This window comes from Malania oleifera, chromosome 8 (assembly GCF_029873635.1).
Source record: "Malania oleifera isolate guangnan ecotype guangnan chromosome 8, ASM2987363v1, whole genome shotgun sequence".
Classification (NCBI taxonomy): domain Eukaryota; kingdom Viridiplantae; phylum Streptophyta; class Magnoliopsida; order Santalales; family Ximeniaceae; genus Malania; species Malania oleifera.
The window spans coordinates 75,781,955-75,806,824 of NC_080424.1; the positions used below are offsets into that span (position 1 = coordinate 75,781,955).

Genomic DNA, 24,870 nt, shown 5'->3' on the forward strand with positions numbered 1-24,870 from the left:
ATCTCCAAGGGCTTCCACAAGAGTTTCTAACAACCCAACTAGCATCCCACCCATTGTTTTATAAGCCATATTTGCTTTTTATTACTATGTGCCAAAGAGATGTCACTTCCAAGGGAAACCTCCAAAACCATTTAGCCAACAGGGAAGTGTTTTTAGACAGCAAATTACCAAGACCCAGTCCTCCTCCTTTAAAACTAGAGAGTACACCATCTCCCACCTAACCAAATGATCTCTCCTCTCTCCTACACCTGACGAAACAAAATCCCTCATAATCCTTTCTATCTTATGAGCTACCCTTACTGGAATCCTAAAAAGCAAGGAAAAAAACAAATACTGCAGGATAGTGGAAGGGCTGGTCCAAATAAAAGCAATTTCTACCACCTAAAGAAAACAAAGGCCATTCCACCCACCCAGCCACTTAGCTGCCCTAGACACCACTGGATCAAAAAGGCTAACATGCCATCGGAAGTAACTCCTAAATAGACCAAAGGCCACTCTAAAACACCACACCTAGTAAGGGAATCAGCTCCAAAACCCTCAGGGGACTAACATTTGAAGAGATAAGATTTTTAACCAGCAACTTTCTTGGCTAATGGAATCTTTAACAATTTCCCGTTAACAAGGTGGTACTTGAAACCCTCTTCCACATTAGCACAAAGGGATCTTCTCTGGATGCCCATCAACCTTCAAGCCATTGAACAAGGGATAGGAAAAAGGAACACGAAGTGAACTAGTAAGTCATACCTACACTCCATCCCACAAGCCATTTCATAATGGGAATCCATAAGGATTTTTTTATTCAATTTAACAGAGTTGCAGCCCCAAGTCAAATGTACTTCCCCACCACACCCTAAATCTCCACCAAGAACCCACCACCACCCCACCCCAACTTGAATCAACTCACTCTTATTTAAATTTTAAATTCACCATGAGACCAAAAATAACTTCAAATGATAAGAGAATACATCAAATATTAAGGTTTTGGGCTATTTCCACCCGGCAAGAATAATAATGTCATCCAGGGAAAAAAAAGAAAAAAAAAAGAAAAAAAAAGAAAAAAAAAAAAAAAAGAGACGCTATCATTTCGCTACCCCGACCTCCACTTTTGAGGACTAACAAGATACCAACCACCAAAGCCTACAAAAATTTCCATGATAAGGATGAATAAAGGAGAAAGATGAATTCCTTATCTCAGCCCCCTCAAAGATTAGAAGAAGCCTATTTAGCTGCCACTAATAAAAATTGAGAAGCTTGGATACATACGTGCTTTCTAATGCATCAGAATTTTTCTTTATAATCCATCACTCCTAAGATAAAGAGAATAAGATCCCAACTTACATGAACATAAAAAGATGTTTGATAAAAAATCAAGCACCTTTGAAGAGATAGTGGTTGTGGATTGATGATGATGAGATGGGCAAAATAGACTTGCTATGCCAGCCCCTGTCAGAGGTGTATGGATGATTACCCTATTTCACAAGGATGTCACATGAAATAAGGAGTAGGAGAGAACCATAGAAGTTGTAGAAATAGTAACATAAGGGAGAATATGGGGGAGGTGAAAAGAATCAGATTAGAAGAGGGGAAAATAAAGAAAGGATAAATTCAAGGGAGATGAGTGTGAGGTAACAAAAGCGAAGAAGAGAGGGAGAGAGCAAGGAAGGAAAAAAAGGCATTGGCGCCTGTTCCAGCATTAGACTATTGTATTGGCATGTTAAATTTGGTTAAGTTGTTAGTCCTTTACAACTGAAACTAAACACATATTTATACCCTCCCCAAATTAAACTTGGAGTTACAATTGATCCCAAATTGTGCCCAAAGCATAGCTACTATGAATTCTAATGTTACAAATAAAAAATTCAAAGCAGTAAAAACCTAATCATAAATTGGGACCGTTTCTAAGCATTAAAGGTCCAATTATTATCATTGACTCTCATGTTATGCCCAATGATCATTTGCCTCGTCGCCTAGAGACTAGATGATGTTCGTCCTAAGTGACTAGGCAGCCATGATTGGGCGACCTATATCACCTAGATGACCACTTAAATGACAGAGCGATAATCGAGTCTTGTAAGCTAGGAGACTACCTTGCTCCTTGCCTACGCGACCTCCTTTACAATTTTTAAGGCGGCATCACAATAAGTAATTCGCCTTACTTGCCACATGCCCAGTCAACTGCCATAGCCAGGTGATTGTCACCCATGATCTTAAATTTCCACGAAATTGTTGAAATTTTTGGCGAAATTTTTTATTTTCGTCACCCTCAAAATCAAAATGGCAATCAATCTCCGTATTGCATAATTTCCATCGAAATCTCAACGAATCCTCTTTAGCAAAATTTATCGAAATTTTAACTATACGATGCAATTTCGTCATAATTCAAATGAGAAATTTAGGAGTGAAGTGAAATTTCTATCTTAATTTATTTTATTTATTTTATCGAAACAAAAGATTATTACAAGCGATTTTGAAATTATATGAAAAAATAAACTTACGGTAACATTTTATTTAACCATTCATGTCTAAATTATCATTATTTGTATAATAAATAATATTAAAATGATTTATGTAATGTATATTATCTTACAAATAATTTTGATACACATACTATTTTACAACTTTTCCACCTCATACAAAAACATAGATGTATTTAATTTGTAATATATTAGTCCTAAAACTTATATTATTATGTTTGTTAACCATTTCTAAAGTTTCACAAAGAATTCCATGCTTTACTACTAATTTCCGTTATTTTTTCAAATTGAAATTGAAATTGACATCGAAATCGAAATTTTCATCGAAATTTATGTACTTTTGGAGCTTTGAAATTTGAGTCGAAATCGAAATTTAAGACCTTGTTGTCACCATATCCCAAGGAATGCACAAAGATGGCACAAACAATGCAGCTCATGACTACCCCATTTAATTTCTTATAACACGTATAAATGAACAGTTGTGAATCACGACCAAAGTTTTGGTAGATCAAAAATATTTATATCCTTCCTTTTTGTGCAATCCTTATTTGGAATGTTATTGGTCAATTTTCAATGTAATACACCATGAGACGACAAATCACGCACTTGAAAGGTATATTAATCACTTCAGAATCCCATCCATAGCCTAAGCTATTGAACAAGGTGATATTTGCCTAGATGAAGGGGGTTTAGGCAAACTTAGACTCTTTCGCACCCCATTACGAGGATTTCCCTTTAGTCTAACAAACTTGAATTTAGTCTCACACAACTTATGGGATGATTTGGGTGACCTTTCGATTAGTTTCTAAGCAGCTCGGTGATCTCCCAAGTGACGGGCCACTCCTTGTCACCCGATCACTTGACCACTGTCGCATGGTCTTCATTCCTTTCCTTTTACTGCCTATTGTCCAGTATGATCGCACAACTATTCTTCATGATGCAAAGGTTAAATTTCTAGGATTTTACATTTTGCGGTGTTCTATTTAAGCCTCCTTCTCTCTTTTCATAGCTTTAGTCTCCGTTTTGCTCCCATTCTCAAGCTCCACCTCTTGCTTCCTCAATAGGTAAGCAATTCTTCCTGCTTCTCAACCTTTTTTTGTGGATCCATTCAAAATTGCCTACATGCAAGCTAGGGGTTCCATGGAGGCAGTCTTTAATTCCCTCTTCCAAGAGGAAGAGGTTGTCTCCTTGCCATTAGCTGCTTTTTCAAAGGCAACGACAGCGCTAGAACTCCAAGGATTATCCTTATAACTCTCTCATGGAATTTCGAATCTATCTGATGAAGCGACAATGGAATCTCACTAAGGTTGTAAGGATTCAAGAAATGTCCTAAATTTCTATTAACATGTGGATCGCCAAACTCATGACATCCCTCTATGTGGGTCCTAAGGAGAATAATAACTATTGCAAGATCCTAGCTAAAGAAGAGAGATATCTCATCGAAGATGCATCTCTAAAATCTAGTATGGAATTCCTTCGAGACTAGTATTATCAAGTCAACGATTAGCCACATAAAGATGTTCACAAGTTGGCAAGGTTGGAAGTTAAGGGTTAATGTTGTTTGCGCTAGGATGAACTCTTCATCCTCACTTATTAGCTTGATACTACGATGATGCAAAGAAAAAGATGAAGCAATTTGAGATCCAGAATCACCCCAAGGCTTTAAGCCCCTATATATAAAAACTAAGAAAATGCCAGATGAATGGATGAAAAGCACTTTAACACCTATATACAAAAATAAAGGAGATATTCAAAATTGTAATAACTATTGTGGAATTAAACTTATGAGTCATACGATGAAACTATGGGAAAGGGAAGTTGAACAAAGATTAAGGTTAGAAACGAAGGTCTCAAAAACTCAATTTGGTTTTATACCTGAGAGATCTACCATAGAAGCTATATATCTTTTAAGAAGATTAATGTAAAAGTTTAGGAAAAAGAAGAAAGACTTGCATAAGGTATTTATTGACCTAGAGAAAGCATATGATAGGATACCTAAGGAAATTCTGTCAAATATTTTGTGAATGGCCAAATGAATTGGCCTTGAGTTTTGTATATTATATATAGACTTTACAAGAATGCTACACATGGAAAGTAAATAAGGTCTAGCATGATTCTAGCCATATACAAGTAAACTATAATCTGTCAAGCCCTATACATGTAAACTAAATATATGCTAACTGTACAAAATAATAAATTGAAATATAAGGGAAATAAATGTGGGCTGAAGTAAGGAAATAAATCTTTTGCTTTGCTATTTGCTGTTCCGTTGACAGCCCCCTCAAATTGATGCGAGTTGATCAACAAGCATCAATTTGCTACTTAGGAAGCAATGTCAATGACAAGTGAGAGCCTTGGTGAAGATAACTGCAGTTTGTAATTCAGTGGAAATGCGTGGAAGAGTGATAACACAAGCTTCAAATGCTTCACAAATAGAGTGACAATCGACTTCAATATGCTTCGTGCGCTCATGATAGACAGGATTGGCCATGATCTAGATAGCACTCGTATTATCGGCATGTAGAGGTGTAGGATCGGTCTCAGAAAAATCTAACTCAGCAAGCAAGCCCCGAAGTCAAATAATTTCAGAACGAGGAAGAGGCATCGCCCGATATTCACATTTCGTCAATGACTTATAAACTCTATGTTGCTTCTTACTCTTCCAAGAGATCAATGCATCACCTAAGAACACACACCAACCAGTGATGGAGCGACGTGTATCCGCACAACCAGCCCAATCAACATCGCTATAAGCAGCAAGGCGAGTAGAATTACCTGCAAGGAAGAATAAACCACGGGCAGAAGTGCCCTGAACATAGAGTATGATCCTACGGACAGCAGCCAAATGAAGATGACGAGGAGTCTGAAGAAACTGGCTAACTTGTTGTATAGCAAAAGAAATGTCTGGTCTAATAATAGTGAGATAGACAAGACTACCCACCAACTTCCGGTATAAACTAGGATCAGCAAGTAAATCACCCTCCTCTTTATGAAGCTTGACACTTAATTCCATGGGAGTATCAACAGAAGTACCCTTCTGAAGGCCAATTGTGGCCACCAAGTCACTAGCATACTTATGTTGATTGAGTGAAATACCTAAGGGACTACGATTCACCTCAAGACCAAGAAAATATGTGAGAGACCCAAGATCTTTAATATGAAAGGACTCTGAGAGATGAGTCTTGAGCTGAGCAAGTAAAGCTGAATCAAAACCAATAATCACAATATCATCAACATAAACCAAAAGAACAACAATACCCATGTCTGATTTCCGAAGAAACAATGAAGTGTCATACTTGCTTTACTTGAATGAAAATTGTAATAAAGTGGTGCAGAATTTATCAAACCAGACCCTCAGAGCTTGTTTGATACCATAAAGAGAATGACGAAGCTTACACACATGTGAAGTCAGAGAGGGAAACAAGCTCGGGGGTGGCTTCATATAAATACACTCTTTAAGATCCCCATGAAGAAAAGCATTCTTGACATCCATCTGATGTAGTGGCCACTCACTGGAAGCATCAATAGCCAGAATCGTACGAATAGTAGTCATCTTAGCCACAAGAGCAAATGTCTCTTCATAATTGACACCATATTCCTGATTATTCCCAAGTGCAACAAGGCGAAGTTTGTAACGATCCAGACTTCCATCAGATTGGACCTTGACTGAGTAAACCCATTTACAACCCAGAGGAACAATGGTGGGAGGACAAGTCTCAATGTCCCAGTTGTGAATGGCCTCGAGAGCGGCAATTTCTTCCTACATAGCTTGTCGCCAACAATCATGCTTGGCAGCATATGAGTAGGAAGTGATAATATCTAAATTGGACAATGCAGCAGTAAAAGCTGAAACAGAGTTACCAGAACTTGAAGAGGGAAACCCATACCTATCTGGGGATACAAACACTCAAGAAGAGCAACGTACCAAAGGCTCTGGAGGTACTGCAACTGACTGAATCTAGAGCATGGCAAGATCAGATATTGGATGAGCTACCGAAAGAGACTGTGGGCGGGAGTGCCGCGTATACACAATACCTGGTTTAAAACAAGAACTGACTGGATGATGATCCAAGAACTGCTCCTCAAAGAAGGGGAGAATCATAGTAGTAGAGGAGGGTACAGAGGACACAAGAAAGAAATGTTGATTTTCAAAGAAAATAACATTCCTAGAAATGCGTGTATTATGTAATGTAGGATCATAGCAAACAAATCCCTTTTGACACATATTGTATCCCAAGCATGCACATCGAACAGATTGAGCAGATAATTTATGTCGCTCATGAGGAGTTAAATGAACAAAACATACACAACCAAAGGTACGGAGGATATCGTAACTAGGTTGCTTAGCAAATAAATGGAAATAGGGACTCCATGAGTAGGACTTGAGAAGGTAAACAATTAATCAAGTAGCAGTTTTCCGAGCCTCAACCCAGAACAAGGATAGAACAGAGGATTCCAACAAGAGAGTACGAACCACATCTAGGAGATAACGATTTTTCCGTTCGACTACTCCATTTTGTTGGGGAGTAGTAGGACATGAATGTTGATGAATAATGCCTTTAGAAGCCAAAAATGCGTGAAACTCGGTAAACACATATTCACCACCAAAATCTGTGCACAATGTCTTAATAGAAGCAGAAATTTGATTGTCAAAATAAGCTAAAAACTCAGTGAAAGTACGAAAAATCTCGGATTTAGAGCAAAGAAAGTAGACCCAAGTAAATCAGCTATGATCATCAATGAAAGTCAAATAGTATTTAAATTTTTCATGTGAACTAACTAGAGAAGGTCCCCAAACATCACTATAAATAAGGTCAAAACACTGAGAAACTCTACTAGCATGCAAAGGCAAGGGAAGAGTTTTGCTTTTACCAAATTTGCAAGAGGCACACACAAGAGATCAAGAAGAACGTTCTCTATTACCAAGTAAACCAAAGTTCAATACATTAGATAAGATCTGAGTATTGGGATGGCCTAAACGACGATGTCACGCCATACTAAGATCTGAAACATTATTACAAGCAAAAGACATAATAGAAGAAACTGGAGAACGTGCTGGAACGGGCAAAAGTAGTGGAAACAAGCGCCCCACTTTAGTCGCCTGAAGAAGAGCCAGGGGCCACAAGTCACTATGGGGGGTACACTAACAGAAGTCTGGAATGCCTAGGCCAGACGATTCTGCGAGCGGATACGACATTCTTTGATAATGTGACCCTTCTTCTTGAAATAAGAGCAGAATTTCTTAGAACAATTAGCAATGATATATCCAAATTCTTTGCAGCAAAAACACTGCAAGGTGCTAGAATGCGTAGGCGGTCCCTCATTGTTGAGTAGCATAAACCATAGGGGCAGACCCGAAACAACCATGAGATTGTGCCAGAGTAACTTGAGTACTGAGTCGTAGTTCTTCACAAAGTAACTCACCAAAACAAACATCTAGAGAAGGAACAGGAGAGCGATTTAGCAGAGATGAGCGAACAGATTCATACTTGGGGCGGAGTTTCATAAGAAACTTATCACAACGACTAGTCTCGTGAAGATAGTGAATAATGGGAAGAGAAGCCATAGGAACATCTGCAGTAAACAGATCAGAATATTCATTCCAAAGAGTCAGAAACCCTGAATAATAGTCTTGGATAGAACGGTTGTCATGTTGAATCATGACAATCGCATGCTCTAACAGAAAACAACGGGCAACGTTATCTTGATGATATACTATTTTTAAATAACGACATATGGATTGAGCGGTGCGATAAGGTCACAAGTTGGGGGCAATATGTGGCTCAACTGAGCCAAGAAGCCAAGACATAATCTGAGCATCAAGCATAGCCCATGAAGGACAAGTTGCGGACCCCTTGGATTTATCAAGATTGGGTGCACAATCCGTGCCATCAATATGACCCCAAAGATCTTTTCTCTTTAAGAAAAGTTCAAACTGAAAAGCCCAAGTAGAATAATTGTTACCCGTAAACTTGGCATACACAGGTGCGGAGTCCATGCTAAAAAATGTAGAAAATCGAGAAGCCAAAAAAAAAACAGACTCTGCTGAAAGAAATAGACCACTAGAAAATCTAGAAGCCCAAAATAAACGCAGGTACAAAGAAAAACCAAGAACAACCTCCCTGCACTAAAAAATTAAATCTTGAACCAAAAAACTGCACTAAAAATTAAACCTTGAACCCAAAAACCTGCTGTGCCAAGAAGAAAAGTGCAAGAAACAGCAACATAAAGTTGTTGCCTGCTTGCCGAAGGTCACAAACAGCAACAGAAAAAATGGAGAAATAAGTGACAAACCAGAAACCTGCTGTGCCTGCTTGCCGAAAGTCACAAACAGCAACAGAAAATTGTTGCCTGCTTGCTGAGAATCACAAAGACATAAACTGGAGGAATAAATGGCAACCCAAAAACCTGCTGTGCCGACAGCCACGCAGCCACAGAAGTACCGAAAGAACAGAGAACAATTCCAGAAGATAAAACAAAACCACAACAGCCACGAAACCGAGAAGACAAAAAAAATCGAAGGGAAAAATAAAAAACCTAGCAATTAGCTGGCTCTGATACCATGTCAAATATTTTGTGAATGGCCGAATGAATTGGCCTTGAGTTCTGCATATTATATATAGACTTTACAAGAATGCTATACATGGAAAGTAAATAAGATCTAGCATAATTCTAGCCCTATACAAGTAAACTATAATTTGTCAAGCCCTATACATGTAAACTAAATATATGCTAACTGTACAAAATAATGAATTGAAATATAAGGAAATAAATGTGGGCTAAAGTAAGGAAAGAAATCTTTTGCTTTGCTGTTTGTTGTTCCGTTGACAAGTTCTACGGTGGGTTTTAGGGAAAAAAAAAAAAAAAAAGGTATATGTAGTATGTATACTGATGTCATTAAAGATATGTATGATGGAGTAATGACTAGTGTTAGGACTATAGATGGAGAAACTAGAGAATTTCCAATCACCATAGGTGTACATCAAATCTGCTTTAAGCCCTTATCCTTTTGCTTTTGTGATGGACCAACTGACTAAGAGTATTCGAAATGAGGTTCCATGGTGTATGTTGTTTGCAGATGATATTGTATTAATTGATGAAACTAGGGGCGGAGTAGAGGCTGAGTTAAAATCATGGAGAGAAGCTTTGGAATCTAGAGGCTTTAGGATAAGTACAAATAAGACAAAATATATGAAATGTAATTTCAATAATAGTAGGAGGAATATTGGAGACAAAGTTAAACTTGATAAAGAAACAAATAGCACTTGTAGATTTCGATACCTTGGATCTATTATGCAAGCTGAAGGAGAAATTGAAGATGACGTAATGCATAGAGTTAAAATTGAGAAGTGTTTCAAGTGTGCTTTGTGATCGTAAAATATCCTTAAGTTTTATAGGACGGCTATAAGACCGGCTATGCTATATGGATCAGAATGTTGGGGGACGAAGTAACAGAATAACCAAAAAGTAAAAGTTGCAGAAATGAGAATGCTTAGTTGGATGAGTGGTATTAACACTGAAAGATAAATTAAGGAATGAACATATTCGCAGTAAGTTAGGTGTAGCTCCTATAGAAGATAAGATAAGGGAGGGACAACTCAGATAGTATGGACACTTGCAACATAGGCCACATAAGTGCGCCAGTGAGGAAGAGTGAAATAGTTACTGTGGGGGCAATAGAAGGGGTAGGGGTAGACCTAAAATAACTTGGAAGGAGATAGTGAGTAAGGATTTAATAGCCCTAAATATATCAAAAGAAATGGTGCATGATTGCACAAATTGGCGGAAAATGATTCATATAGCCGACCCCACCCAATGGGACTTAAGACTTGGTTTTGTTGTAGTTATTGTTGATAGAAAAACTACATGTGTTTGTATAATCATAGTTTTTCATTATTTTTATGTGTGATAAATTCTTATGTGAATAAAATAATTAAAAAAATAAAATACATTATACACTCCATTAATCTATTAGACCCATAAGACATACAAATAACACAATTACACAATAACTAGAAAAGAAAAGAAGGTTGAAGTTGAAAAATATAGAACACAAGTATCAAATTGCTAATATTATCAAAATAAAATATTTTCCTAACAAGTTAGTATTTTTCAAATTGTTGATTAATGCATCTCTCATGAGTATTAAAAAAAATAGTAAATTTTGAATCACTATCATCCTCATTATAATCTTTTCCCCTAGTATTTTCAAATTGTTAATTAATGCATCTCTTGTGAGTATTTAAAAAAAAAAATAGCCAATTTTATATCACTATCATCCTCATTATAATCTTTTCCCCCTCTCGCTTCATAATATATTGAGAATGATTTATGAAAGGGGGGAAACAAAAGAAAAATTAAAAAATAAAATAACTTTTTTGGGCATAACGGTATTGTAGCAGTTACATAACGGCCGTAGCGGCCTTTACGTAACGGTCACAATCCATAACATCCTCTATAGCCGTGATTTTTCTTCCCACCGATTTTGCAATGTGTAACAGAATTAGGAATCCAAAAAATCGTTACATAACAGCGTTACATAATGGCCACGGCTGTTATTTAAACCATAATAGTAATTAGCACCATAATGGGTCCAGTGCGAGCATGTCAACAAGATGTTTGATCAAAAAACAAGCACCTTTTCAAGTGATGGTGATTATGGATTGATGATGATAAGATTGATGATAACAAGCATCACATGGGCACTGGGCAACCTCACCTAAGCTAGCCTTGCCAGGGCATGAGGTAGACTATTTTGAGGCGACGTAAATCATTTAATCATTCGTAAAAAGGTCGCCCAAGGTAAAGCACTCACCTATGAAGATGTAACGCTCCAGAACAAGGTAAACTTAAGACGACAACCTAGTTAAGGTAGGGAATGATTCAAGGCTAATAACTTCTTTAACAATAGCCTCGAATTTGGTTAGTGCTTGGGACTTATCCCGAGAGTTACAAGATAAAAGGAAAAAGGGAAACCTAATTTAATTATCTCAACATCTAGGCAAGTGTAGATGGATCTCGTAGCCATCAAGCGAAGTCCTCATAATCGACTATTGTCATCTTTGCACAAAACTATTAGGGCTCAAAATCTCAAGGTGATTATGGATCTACAATCACTTTGCAGTCTTTTCCTATGCAGCATTGTAATATTGGGCAAAGAACACGAATGAAGAGTTCATCTTAGCGCGAACAACATTAACCTCAGCCCTTGGTGTCACGGCTCCACTTCGGATGTGTACTAGGGAGATCTTGGGTTTATAAGAAGGTTTGGACTCCAACTATATGAGGAGCCTTTTATAGGACAAACCTGTGAGGCCAGTGGATCAAAGCGTAAAATACCTCATTGGAGTTGGGCCCAAGACCATTACATTTGGTGCCAGAGCCACCCTAGGGGTATCATGTGAGTAGATCCACCCTAGGGGTACTATCATGTGAGTGGATCCTACACACAAGTGTAAACCACTTTGACGAGGACATAAAAAATCAGACGGAAGAGCTTGTTACGATCCTACATTGGATGTGTACTAGGGAGATCGCTCTGACGAGGACGTCAAAAATCAGGCAAAAGAGTCTATACCGATCCCACACCGTATGTGTACTAGGGAGATATTGGGTTTATAAGGAGAGTTTAGGCTCCAACTATGCGAGGCGCCCTTCATAGGACAAACCCGTGAGGCCAATGAGTCAAAACGAACAATACCTCACCAGAGTTAGGCCCAAGATAGTTACACCTAGCATCGCTAGCTCCTGAACATCCCTGTGTCACTGATCTAGGCTAGATCTTAGAGATGCATATTCAATAAGATATCTCTCTTCTCTAGTCAAGATCTCATAGTGGCTATTATGCTCCCTAGGAGCCATAGGGAGCAACGTTAGGAGTTTGGCAATCCACCACTAATCAATGAAAATTTGGTGGACATCGCTTCAATCCCAACAGACTTGGTGAGAAGAGATTCCAATCTTGCCTCATTAGAAAAAAATGAAACCCTATCAAAGACCAACAAATAATCCCTAGAGCGCCTACGTCAACGTTGCCTTTGAAAAAGCAGTCAATGGAGAAGGGACAACCTCTTCCTCTTGAAGGAAGGAATCAAAGAACGCCTCCATAGAACCCCTAGCCTGCATTAAGGTAATCACAAATGGATCCACAAGAAATACTGAGAAGAAAGGAGAATCCCTTACCTACTAGGGAAGCGAGAGGAGAAACTTGCAAATGGGTGCAAAATAGAGACTAAAACTACGAAAAAAGAGAAGGAGGAGGCTTAAATAAAACTTGGCCAACAGAAAATTCTAGAAAATTAACCTTCACATCACGAAGAATCCATCTTGCGATCATACTAGACAACAAGCATTGAAGGGGAAGAAATGAAGAGCAAGCAATAATGGTCTTGTAAGCAATTAGGTAATAGAGATCGGCCCATAACTAAGGAAATTGCCTAACCGCTCTAGCAACCAAGTGAAAGGTCGCCCAAGTGAGACAGGAGTCTAACACAACCCAGGTTGGGCGAGCCTAAATTCAAGCTTAATTCAACTAAAGGGAAATCACCATAGTGGAATGCGAAAGAAGCATGAGCATGCCTAAACCCCCTTCACCTAGTCAAAAATCACCTTGTTCAGTAATTTCGGCTACTAAGGGCTATAAGATTCTAAAACAATTAATATACTTTTCAAGCACCTGATGTGTCGCCTCACGATGGATTGCATAGAGAACTGACCAAGAACATTCCAAATACGGATTGCACAAAAAAGGAAAGATAAAAAAAATTTGCGATGGGTCAAAACTTAGCTCGTGATTTATGGATGCTCATTTATAAGCACTATAAGTGACTAAATAGAGCGATCGTGGGAGGCATTGTTTGTGCCATCTTTGTGCACCCCCTGGGATATGGTAACAATCGCTTGGCTATAACAGTCACCTGGGCACATGGCAAGTAAGGCGAATCACTTATCATGATCTTGCCTTAAGAATTACAACGCATGGCTTTAAATATTGGTCGCGACCATTACGTAATGGTCTTTTGGGTTCTCAATACCATTACACAACGCGAAATCAGTGGGAAGAAAAATCACGATCATAGCGGCTGTTATGGACCGTGACCGTTACATTTATACAAGACTTTTACGCCAAAAAAATTATTTATTTATTTTTTACTTTTTCTTCTCACTTTAGTTTTTTCCCCCACTTTCATAAATCATTCTCAATATACTATGTGGCGAGAGGGAGAATTAATGGAACGTATAATGTATTTTGTTTTATTAATTAAGTTAGCACACATAAGAACAATGAGGAGCATAAATACACACACACACACACACGTAATTTTTCAATCAATGGTGGTTTAAAACAAATGTACACTTCTTACCCTTACCAACAACTTATTTAGTTGAGCTAAAGGATCCAAAATACACTAAAACTCTTTCTAAGAACGGTTAAAAGCTTTAAACATGCAAATACACTAATATACACAAGGTTGTGCATGCTTGAAAAAAATTCACGATTGTTACACCCACTCCCTGTTATATAACATATGCTACTCCAGCTTCCCGTTACACCCATTATCGTTATGTTACGCTACCCGCTACCACGATTTAAAACCATGTTACAACGGGAGTTCACATAGCGAGGTGCATGGTAGTTGTGCAGCCTACACCCTATATCATCCAGGAGGTCTAAGCGAGGCAAACAACTAATCACCAAGCTCGAAGGAGTTACAAGTAGTCATCTAGGCGATAGAGGTCATCTAGTCATCAAGTAACAGAAGGCGGCCCAATCACTTACGAGTTACGACGAACGTCGCCCTATCACCAGGCAACAAGGAAGACAGCCATTGGGCATAGCATGAGAGTCAACTATAATAATTAGACCTTTCATGCTTAGAAACGGTCCCAATTTATGATTAGGCCTTTAATGCTTTGAATTTATAATTAGTAACTACAAAATTTATAGTAGCTATGCTTTGGGCACAATTTGGGATCAATTGTAACTTCAAGTTTGACTAGGGAAAGATATAAATATGTGTTTAGTTTTCAGTTGTAAGGGACCAACATCTCAACCAATTTAACATGTCAATACACTAGCCTAGTGTTGGAACAGCCCCAGTGCCTTTTATCCCTCTCTCTCTCTTTTGTTACTTCACACTCATCTCCCTTTAATCTGTCCTTTCTCTATTTTCCCCTCTCTTGTTATGATTCTTTTCACCTCCCCACCCCCCACCCTTTTTTTTTTATATATAACAAAAGAAGATATCATTAATAGAAAGAGAATTCACAAGAGGGAGAATGTGAAATATCCAGACACAAACTGAGACATTCCAAGACTAAACCAAAAACATAAAATAATGCCCAAGAAAAAAATCATCCAGTCAACGTGTTCCGCCAATCTCTTTGAAACTCTTGAAAGCTTGCCTCTATAAAATACATACCCAACACACCACGAAGAGGCCAAGTACTTTATTTTTTCCCAAACCACCATATAGTTTAATTTTTTCCCAGAAAATATCTAGGTATTACGTTCCATCCATAAACCTCATAACACTGAGAAAAAGCCACACTTCTATAAAGTTTCCCTCTCCTTTCTTCTACCAAAGCCTACTAAGGATATTTCTAAAAATTCTTCCACCAAGGGAGGACAAACCTAGCTTTCTCCTATAACGCCAAAAAGCATATTCCAAATACTCCCAAGCAAATTACATTACAAAAGAAGGTAAGAAATTGTCTTAAAGTTCTTGTAACAGAGCACACATAAACGAGAGAGAGAGCCTTCATAGGTCTCCTAGTTTGCAACAAGTTATTAGTATTTATCTTATTAAGCACAACTAACCAAGTGAAAGCCTTTATTTTAAGGGCAAACTTAGCCTTACAAATAGTAAAGTATAGTGAGAAAGAAGAATTGGAATGAATCAAAAATTCAAAAAAAAAAAAATTGCAAGAAAACATGCTTGACTAGTCCAAACCAAGAACAAACGTCCCTCTTCGAAGAAAGGTTATCCCACTCAATAAAGATAAAGATGACAATTCCACCCCCTCCGTATCATTCAAAGGTCTCCTAAAATAAAGATTCCAAGAAACCAAAGGACTACTCAATTCACCAACAAAAGCAGAAATGGCTTTATTTTGTTCAAAACTTAGATGAAAGATACAAGGGAAAAGTGTAGAAAATAGTGCATTTCCCAGGCAAGGGTCTTTCCAAAACGAATATGAGAACCCCTCCCCACTTCAAATTTAGTGTGAGGGATTAAACAAGGATAGATTTGAGAAATGGATCTCCTTGAACTCCCCAAAGAGCAACTTAAATTCGCAATTAGCATCCCACCCATTCTCATCCATTCCAAACTTACTTCTTTCTACTTTATGCTTGAGGGACGATTCTTCGAGAGGGAAGCGCCAAAGTCATTTGGCTAGAAGACCGGTATTTTAGACACCAACTCGCTAAGACCCAAACCCCCTCATTTTTAGGTCTACAAACCTCATTCCAACTCACTAAATGGTCCCCATGACTCCCCCTGCCGAACCACAAAAACTCTCTCATGATCCTCTTAAGCTTGCTAGCAATACCCACTGGAATCTTAAAGACAGACAAGAAATATAACAGGATGCCAGCAAGACAAGCATGAATCAAAGTAATTCTACCCCTAAGAAAGAAGAGGTCCCCCTTCCACCCATCTAATCTCTTCATCATCCTTTCCATTATTGAGTTCCAAAAATCCACAAGTCTAGGTTAATCACCCAAAGGGACACCTAAGTGCGTCAAAGGCCAATCTGAAATACCACACCCACTTTGTTAGCCTGCTCCCTAACATGCTCGACTGGCACATTCACAACCGCAAAACCACTCTTCCCCATATTGATTTTGAACCCAAACACCTTCTCAAAATATGAATACCCAAAATACTCCCAAAAGAAAGATTGTGATCGTCTACAAAGAAGATGGTATCAACAGCGAACCGGAGGTGCGAAACTACCAGACACTCTCTCCCCACTTAACCGAACCCCTTTCCACCGCCTTATCCACCAACCTACTCAAAACATCAACTACAAAGACAAAAAAAGAAGGGGATAAAGTGTCTCCTCGTATAATACCCCTTGGAGCACCAAAACAAGATTTAGGCACACCATTCACAATTACTGAAAACCACACATAAGACAAACAACACCTGATCCAACAAGTGTTGGCCCACCAAAACTCTTTCTCGTAAAAACTCTATCAAAGAAACTCCAACTCAATCTATCGTAGGCTTTCTCAAAATCTATTTTAAATACAAACACCTCTTTTGATTCCCATGAATATCCTCCGCCACCTCATTGGCAACTAAAATAGCATACACTATCTCCCACCCTCCCCCCCCCCCCCCCACACACACACACACAAACAAACACGCTTTTAATACTAGAGATGTTATCATCAAGCACCACACCCAACTTATTTGCTAATACTTTAGTAATAATCTTATACACACTAGAGACAAGACTAATAGATGTAAAGTCCTCCACTTTAATAAAAATATATTTCTTCAGAACCAAGGCTGTAAATGAGGAATAATACTCTCTTACTAAGGAATCCGTTTTAAAAATTTTCTAAAAACTTTCAGCAAATCCTCCTTTACTATATCCAACACTCTTAAAAGAAAGCAATAATGCAATGCTAAAAACATCCAAACCTAGAGCTTTATCCCTTTCCATCCCAAAAACCACCCCCCAACTTCCTCCTCGTCAAAAAGTCTCTCTAACTAAGGCATCTAATCAACAAAAATAGGATTCCAAACTAATCCCTCTAACATCGACTCATAGTGATCCTCCTTCGAATATGGGTTCTAGAATAAATTGGTAAAACAGAAGCAATATGGCATTGATTATTAGACACTATTCCATCCCCCACATCTAACTCCCTAATCAAATTCTTACTTCTCTTTCCATTAGCTAGTCTATGAAAGAAATAAGATTTGCAGACACCATCCTTAACCGATTTGAATTTGGCCTTTTGTCTCCAACTCCTCATTTCTTGAAAAATCACCTCTTCTAGCTTGTTTTTTAAGGAAACTCTCCATATATCCTCAATATCTGTAAGATTACATCCTGCACCTTCCCATCCAGTGAAGTAAACTAGCTCAAGATGTTCGATTTTCTAATTCTGATCTCGCCAAACACCTCCTTGTTCCAGACTTTCAACTTCTCCTTTGGGCATTTCAACTTTCACATAAAATGGAATCCACCCCAACCCCTTTCCGAATCCTATCCCTAAGAGTCCCTAACCAAAGGCTAGAAGGTTGCATGATCTAGCCACATATTCTCAAATCTAAAAGGCGTAGGACCCCAAGACACCTTTCTGGATTCCAACAAGATTGGAAAATGGCCAGACGTAGTCCTAGAAGAACACAATGAGAAGGGTTGGAAATTCATCCTCCCTCATCCTACGATTTCTATGACTTCTACAATTCTTTCCCACTCCTTATTTCACAAGGCACATCTTGTGAAATAGGATAATTACCCCTACAACTCTAACGAGGGGCGACATAATGATTCTATTTCAAGACCTCCATGTCCACCATACAAATCTCTCCTGCCACATCACCTTTCACTAAGGTGTAAGTCACTTCATTTGCCATAAGAACAGCATCAAGGATTTGTCTCTTTTCAACACAAACATTTTGAAAGGGATCCCACCACCTTCTTAAGCCTCAAAACTAAGACTTCATGCTCACTGCACAATGCTTTTTAGGGCGGCAAAACTTGAAGCTAACTACAAGCCTTTTTAGGAATCAAAGCAACAATCACATTAAGACCATCCACAAATTGCACTAAATTGTGTAATTCTTCAGTAATTCCCATCAAATCCTTTTTTATCATACCCCAATTTTGCTTACTAAAAAGTCATTGTAAACTTATCAAAACCCTGCACTTTGTTTCCATTATAATCCTTTTTCATCAACCCAGCACAAGATGCTCCGCCACTTTTATCATAGTATTAAAAATAAAATAAAATAAATTTTACCTCCTCATTTCTCTACTTCCTTTGCTGCTCCCATGTTCTCCTTCTTTCTCATTACACTTTTCTTTTTCTGCATTTTTTTCTGAATTTCTCGATTAAGTTTGTCAGTGTTCAAAGCCATCAAAAGAGATAACCCACTAACCTGCACACTATCTTAACCCTCTTTAGAACCCACTCAAAAAGTTGCTCTTGGAAGTTTTTCGCACTCGGGTCAAAATAAAGGTCAAGTCCCAGCATCATAGCTTCAACTGGGTTGCTCTCGTTTAAGCATAGCTCCCCCTTTTCTTTTTGATGATAAAAGAAGAATTTCATTAATAGAACAAGAATATACAACTAGGCGAATAAGACTTCTCCTTGACAAAATCTGGAAAATCCAGATAAAAAACACCGAAACAACCTGAAGACTATAAAACACAAGGGAGAAAAACCAGCACGAACTAACACTCTAACACACAATGCCAATCACACTGAATATCAGAAAAGCTCACTCCCTTGAAATTGCCGTGTCCCACACACCAAAGAGAAGCCAAATAATGTATCTTTTCCCAAACGAACAAATGAGACTTCTTCCCTAGAAAAATGTGAAGTCATATGGATAGCCATAGTCTATGATACAAAAATCCTTTTTGTCGCTGCTCCTTTCCAAGGCGTCAAGCACTTCCCTCTTCAACTCCAACTGCAGTCTCTCAAGCAACAATCCCCCTTCGAGAACTCCTCAGTAAACAAAAAATCCAGTTGGGTCTTGGATTCAATGGGTCTCTACACTTCCTACTGCCACTACTAAAATCACCAAAAAAGGTTGGGATTCTCCCCTAAAGAGGAGGACCTTCGTTTTGGTCTCCAATTCTTTAAAAGAGCTTGTCCAAATAGGATTCTCCTTTAGCCCATTTAGCTTTTAAAAGTTGAAAAGATTCGCAAGTTCAATGCTGTCAGTCAACCTCCTTGTCATTGCTCACATAGGAGCCTATATGCCCACATGCTTCACCTTCCTTCCCAACTTCCAGATGCTGAGCTTGAGAGGATCATTCTTCTTCCATTTATGCAGAAGCTCAACTTTCAAAATGCCCCCAAAGTCAAAGCAACAATCTAAGAGATTGACCCTTCCCCCGCCCCCAATCCACAATCTGATCAGGGCCTCCCTTCAAACCACTCTCCTCCCCTTTCTCCTTGTTTTAGTGGTTAGGGTAAATTTTTTTTTTCAAGTCTATCCCTTCCAATTTGCCCAAATAACTCAACCAAATCTTGCTTTTCAAACCTTCCACTAAGTTAACTGGCCTTGTCTCGCTGCAGTTTACTTCCATTTGCGCCACCATTCTACCATTGGAGTTGTGTTTTACCAAAAGAGCAATCCATCAGTTTTCTTCAGCTTCTAGAAACACAAACCCCACATCTAGTATGCGGAATCAGGCCTGGAATGAAATCATATTCCTGAATTTTGTTCACGAAATCAAAGGTAAAATCATATTCCGATTGAAATACAATTCCTGCAAACGGCAGAATCGTGATTCCAATCCAAGTGGGCTGGAATCCATCTTCACTCACTGGAATCAAACTCATTTTATAATAAAAATATTATAAAAACAACAACAATTAGTAATTAATAATAACTAATAATAATTAAAAATAATTATTATTTTAAGGAAAATAAATTAAAAAATAATAACAGCAATAAAATAATAATAATAACACTCATAATAATAATCATTACAAATTTGAATGATTATGCATTAGGGATATTTATAAAAATGGCCTAATGTTCATTCCATTATAGAAGTCATTGAAGAATACCAAATGTTGTAAAGAAATTGAAACTGAGATTCCTACAGTCATTCCATAGTACCAAATGCAGTAATTGCATTCCAAAAACAATTCCATTCCTGTCTTGATTCCATTCCTCCCTTATTCCTTTCATGCTTCAATTTCATTTTGCAAACCACAAGGGATAATAAGCTACCTTTTCCAAGCTAGAACCCATTCCAAGCCATCAAAATCCACTCAAAACTCCTCTGAATCCAAGTAAACTGAGACTCTTTTTTCTTCACATACTGTTACCTTTTATCTTCCTTTTCTTCTCCCTCCCAGCCTAAAATCAAAAAATTTCCTCTCAAAAGCAATGACCTTCTTGGTATCAGTTCTCCACGCCATATGTTTTTTAAGTTGATTGTCAATCTCTTACTCAAAGTTATAAACCCTAAAAACTCATTACCCCTTCTTTAATCTATGATATAGAGATAAAAGATACTAGACACAAGCAAAAGATAGAAGTCCAATACTAGCACATGCAAGCGCACACACAGACACATACACAAGATAATAGTTTAATAGCAACATAATCTTAAAATCTGATACATCTATGAAAAATTTATCATATATATTTTTAATTCAATTTTTCAATTGTTTAGATTGGTGAAAAGTGTCTAGCCTTGGGCAACACACGACATCTGCAAGGAGTGACCATCAAATAGAGACCCAAATTAGCTAAATCAGCCACACTATCACCATAGTAATGCATATCCATTGTCTGTACTTTTTATATAATAACTATAGTGACAATAGAAGTTTATGTGATGAAGAACTGAACAGGCAACAGCAAAAGACAGCTTGAAAATCAAGATGTGATTCAAAATAACAGCATAAAGTTTGATTAACTACAGTTCCAGAATACAGCATCCAACTCGACTACCATGGTATTTGCCACAACATTCCAAAATAATACAATATAACCAAGACAAAGAATAAACTTGTCTTAAAGCAATATTCAAACATTTTAATCAAGCCACAAAGATTCCATTCCATATCCTGATGTAAATTCCTGCATTAACTAGAAGGCCATATAAGCACAAATTATAGCGAAGCAAGGAGACACACCAGCATGGTCTTTCGAATTGAGGCTATCAGCAGCTCGAGCAACAGGATCCCTATTGGAAGATCTGCAAAAGAAAGATATACCAAATCAAATGGCAATCAAGAATGTGCAAATAGGAAGAAACAATGATAAAAAAATGAACAGCAAAGGAAACTCATAAATGCAAGTAATATACAAGGAGCTCCAGGGAATTAAAACAGATACTTACATTCGATATAATACCATGAAGACGCGTTGACTTAACTCAAACTCTCGAACAAGGATGCCTGCAACTATTCCCTTGGCTCCATGATGAGGAAAATCATACCATCGACTCCTAAACTGTAGGAAGCTATCTAAAAAATCATGCAAAGATGTGTCGCTGGCCACTGAAAAAAAAAGAAAAAAAAAAAAACAAGAAGAAGAAGAAGAAGGGGAAATATTATGCCATAAATTTATGTTCTTTTCAAATCAAAAGATCATGAGTAGCTAGTCAAGGGAAAGGCACTTTAAATACAAATAAATGGCAACTCCTGGAGCATAAAGATAATAAGCATATCATTTACCCATATGTTTTCACAAAACTTTTATTAACAAGACAAAATATGTATGGCAACTATAGGGGTTGCAAAACGATTCAAAACACGACACGTGACCCGTGACCCGTCCGTTCAAACCGGGTTTGGGTTTAATGCAAGTTGACTCATTTATAAACGGGTCAACCCGAACCCAACCCGTTTATTAAATTGGTTAAGCGGGTTTGGGTCGAGTACCCCCTGGATGAACTGCTTATCTTACTCTATATATTTAAAATGAACCCTGACCTAGTAAGTCTGTAACCCAGCCCTACCTTCTCCGGCTCTCCCTTCACAGGTCACAGTGAGAAGCCTCAATCCCGAGTCCCATCTCCCTGCTACCCAGAATCCCAGATCTGAGATCTCATCTCACAATTCTCACCCAGTACGTAGGGCTGCACTCCGCAGGCTACTAGGCACGCAGCCATCGGCCCATCACAGCAGCAATACCACCCGGCAACGCCACTCTCCACTCACTCACACTGGCAGACCGCAAACGGCAGGCTCTCTTCTCTGCCTCACTCTCGAGTCCCGTCTCCCTACTACCTAGAATCCCAGATCTGAGATCTCATCTCACGATTCTCACTGAGTACGCAAGGCTGTAGGCATGCAGCCGTTGGCCCGTTGCAGCGGCGATACCCCCCACGCGGCCACGCCACTCTCCACTCGCACTTGCATAATCGCAGACGACAAACTCTTTTCTCAATTCTTACCTTCTCGACTTCTAGCTAGAAAGTAGGAAGAGGAGGATTGATGGACATAGGCTACAAATGAACCTGAATATACTGCGGCCTGTGGGACTAATGACATTCGGGTTCGTTCTTCCTTATCTTGCCTAGTAGGTTGTTACAGAAAGAGCCAAACCAAAGCAGGGACTGATTCCACATGGGAAAAGCGCTCGGCGACGGCAAAATGAAGGAGTGTTTTTCTACATTTTATGCTTTTTATTTAGATATTAATAAATAAAATGGAGTGTGTGTTTTTTTTTTTAATTATGTCAATTTATATGAAATGTTTAAAAATTTTAAAATAAATAAATTAAATTTTTAAACAGGTGACCCGTTTATAAACGAATGGGTTAGGGTTTACATATTAGTCACCCTTTAATAAACAAGTTAACCCGAACCTGTTTAACCCCGATCCGTTTATGACCTGCCCGAACCTGGCCTGTTAATCCGTTTTGCAACCCCTAGGCAACTACTATAATGTGGAAAAAATTTTGAAGCTGCTATCAACAACCACACCGGTATCTTTATATCATTCCCTTACTTCACAGAAATAGCACATTATTTTTCACTCTAAATATTTTAGAACCTATGTTATAACCCCAAAAATTTGACCAAACCAAACTATAATGTTGTTTTTGGCACATTAATTTAAGTGCCAACTTAACTCAATGTTGTGAACATGCCCTAGGCTATGTGCACACAGAGCAAATTAAAACAAAACAGAAGAGGAGTGAGAAGAATTCAGCAATTTACATGGTTCAGCAGTGTGCATATAATTAGGGGTGAGCATAATTCGGTGAAAACCGAATTAACCGGCCGAAATTGGCCGGTTCAGTTTGGGTAAAAATCCCGATTCGGTCGGTTCGGTTATAATTCTACAAAATTTCGGTTAATCGGTTTCGGTTCGGTTAAGGGTAAAAAAAATTTCGGTTACCCGATTAACCGAATTACTAATTAATTAGATTTTAAATATAATTTATGAATATAAATTTTTCTTATGCAAGTGCATTAAGGAGTTTAATTAACCTATATGGATTCTTTGTTCTATGGTAAAATATTATTTTCATTAATAAAATTAATAAATAAGGTATTTAATTAAGCTGGATTTGGTTTTAAAAAAAATTTATAATTGTATTATATTTCTAACAATTAATTTTTAATGATTTCGGTTAAAATCGGTTAACCAAATTACCCGAATGGGCAATTCGGTCGGGGTCGGTTCGGTGTCCTTCGCCAATTCGGTCGGTTCGGTTAATGATATTATTTAACCGAATTTTCGGTTAATTCGGTTAATTACCCGAATTTAACCGAACCAACCGTTTGCTCACCCCTACATATAATGACATGTATGTATGATTTGGCTTGAGCACGCCCTAGGGTTTTGTTGTTTATTGATTTATCGCTTTATTTTTTCCCCCTCTTGATGGGGAGGATTTCTTATTCTCCTTTTTATATATTCTTCCTACTCTAATGAATTCATCTTCTTTTGCTATCAAAAATATGGTGTGTAAGTTGTGCCTATATATCCCCATGCGAAAAAACATAAAATGCCCTCATACAACAATATTGACACTATGCACTTACTAAAATTCCATAACATCCCACTACACCCCCAACATTGCTAGGCCTTTTCCTAGGAGGTTCCAATGGAGAGTGAAGGGCCTAAGATTCCCCTCCCCCCCCCCCCCCCCCCCCCCCCCAAAAAATTTCAAGCTTTCAAACTTGTATCTCCAAGACTTCTGATTGAGCAAACTTGAAAAAATAGAACACATTCAAGCAATGCAAATATTTTCCTTGGTAAGGACTTTCATCTACAAGTTTACTACATTCCCCCATAGCCACCTTAACAAGTTGAATCTCAACAATAGCAATCAACTCCCGTACCTCATACATGACTGTATGCTACATGATTGTAATGTGTTTTGTCCTGGTATGACAGACCTCATTCATTGCTAAGTAAATGGAGTCACAATGCAAATGAATAGCATGTTTCCCTATGCCAAGTTTAGTTACTAATCCTTCCAATTACAATATCCTCCACAACTTCTCTCTCTACCACAATGGTAGATAATGCAATAAATGACCTTGGAATAGATTTTTAAAAAAAAAAAAAAAGAGGTCCACCGCAAAATGTAAAACACAACCTATGGTGGACCTCTCATCCAAGTCTCTTGCATACTTTACATCAATGTTTTAAAAGGCATTCATAAGGCATGCCTCTTGAGGCGTTTTGAGCATAAAACGCCCTGAGGCGTAACTGGAA

At 38.1% G+C, this 24,870-nt stretch overlaps 1 protein-coding gene across 2 annotated transcripts in view; it reads right to left on the reverse strand.

Moving 5' to 3' along the window:
* LOC131161612 (uncharacterized) overlaps positions 1-24,870 on the reverse strand; it is a 77,726-nt gene that overhangs the window by 40,985 nt on the left and 11,871 nt on the right. The window contains exons 2-3 of one of the 2 annotated variants that reach the window (XM_058117481.1): positions 21,534-21,693; positions 21,328-21,389 (exon numbers count right to left, since the gene is read on the reverse strand). In XM_058117481.1, coding sequence (XP_057973464.1) covers positions 21,328-21,389; positions 21,534-21,693 — 222 coding nt within the window. Of the gene's footprint in view, positions 1-21,327; positions 21,390-21,533; positions 21,694-24,870 lie in introns of those variants that run through there. The other variant, XM_058117482.1, reaches the window with a different exon arrangement.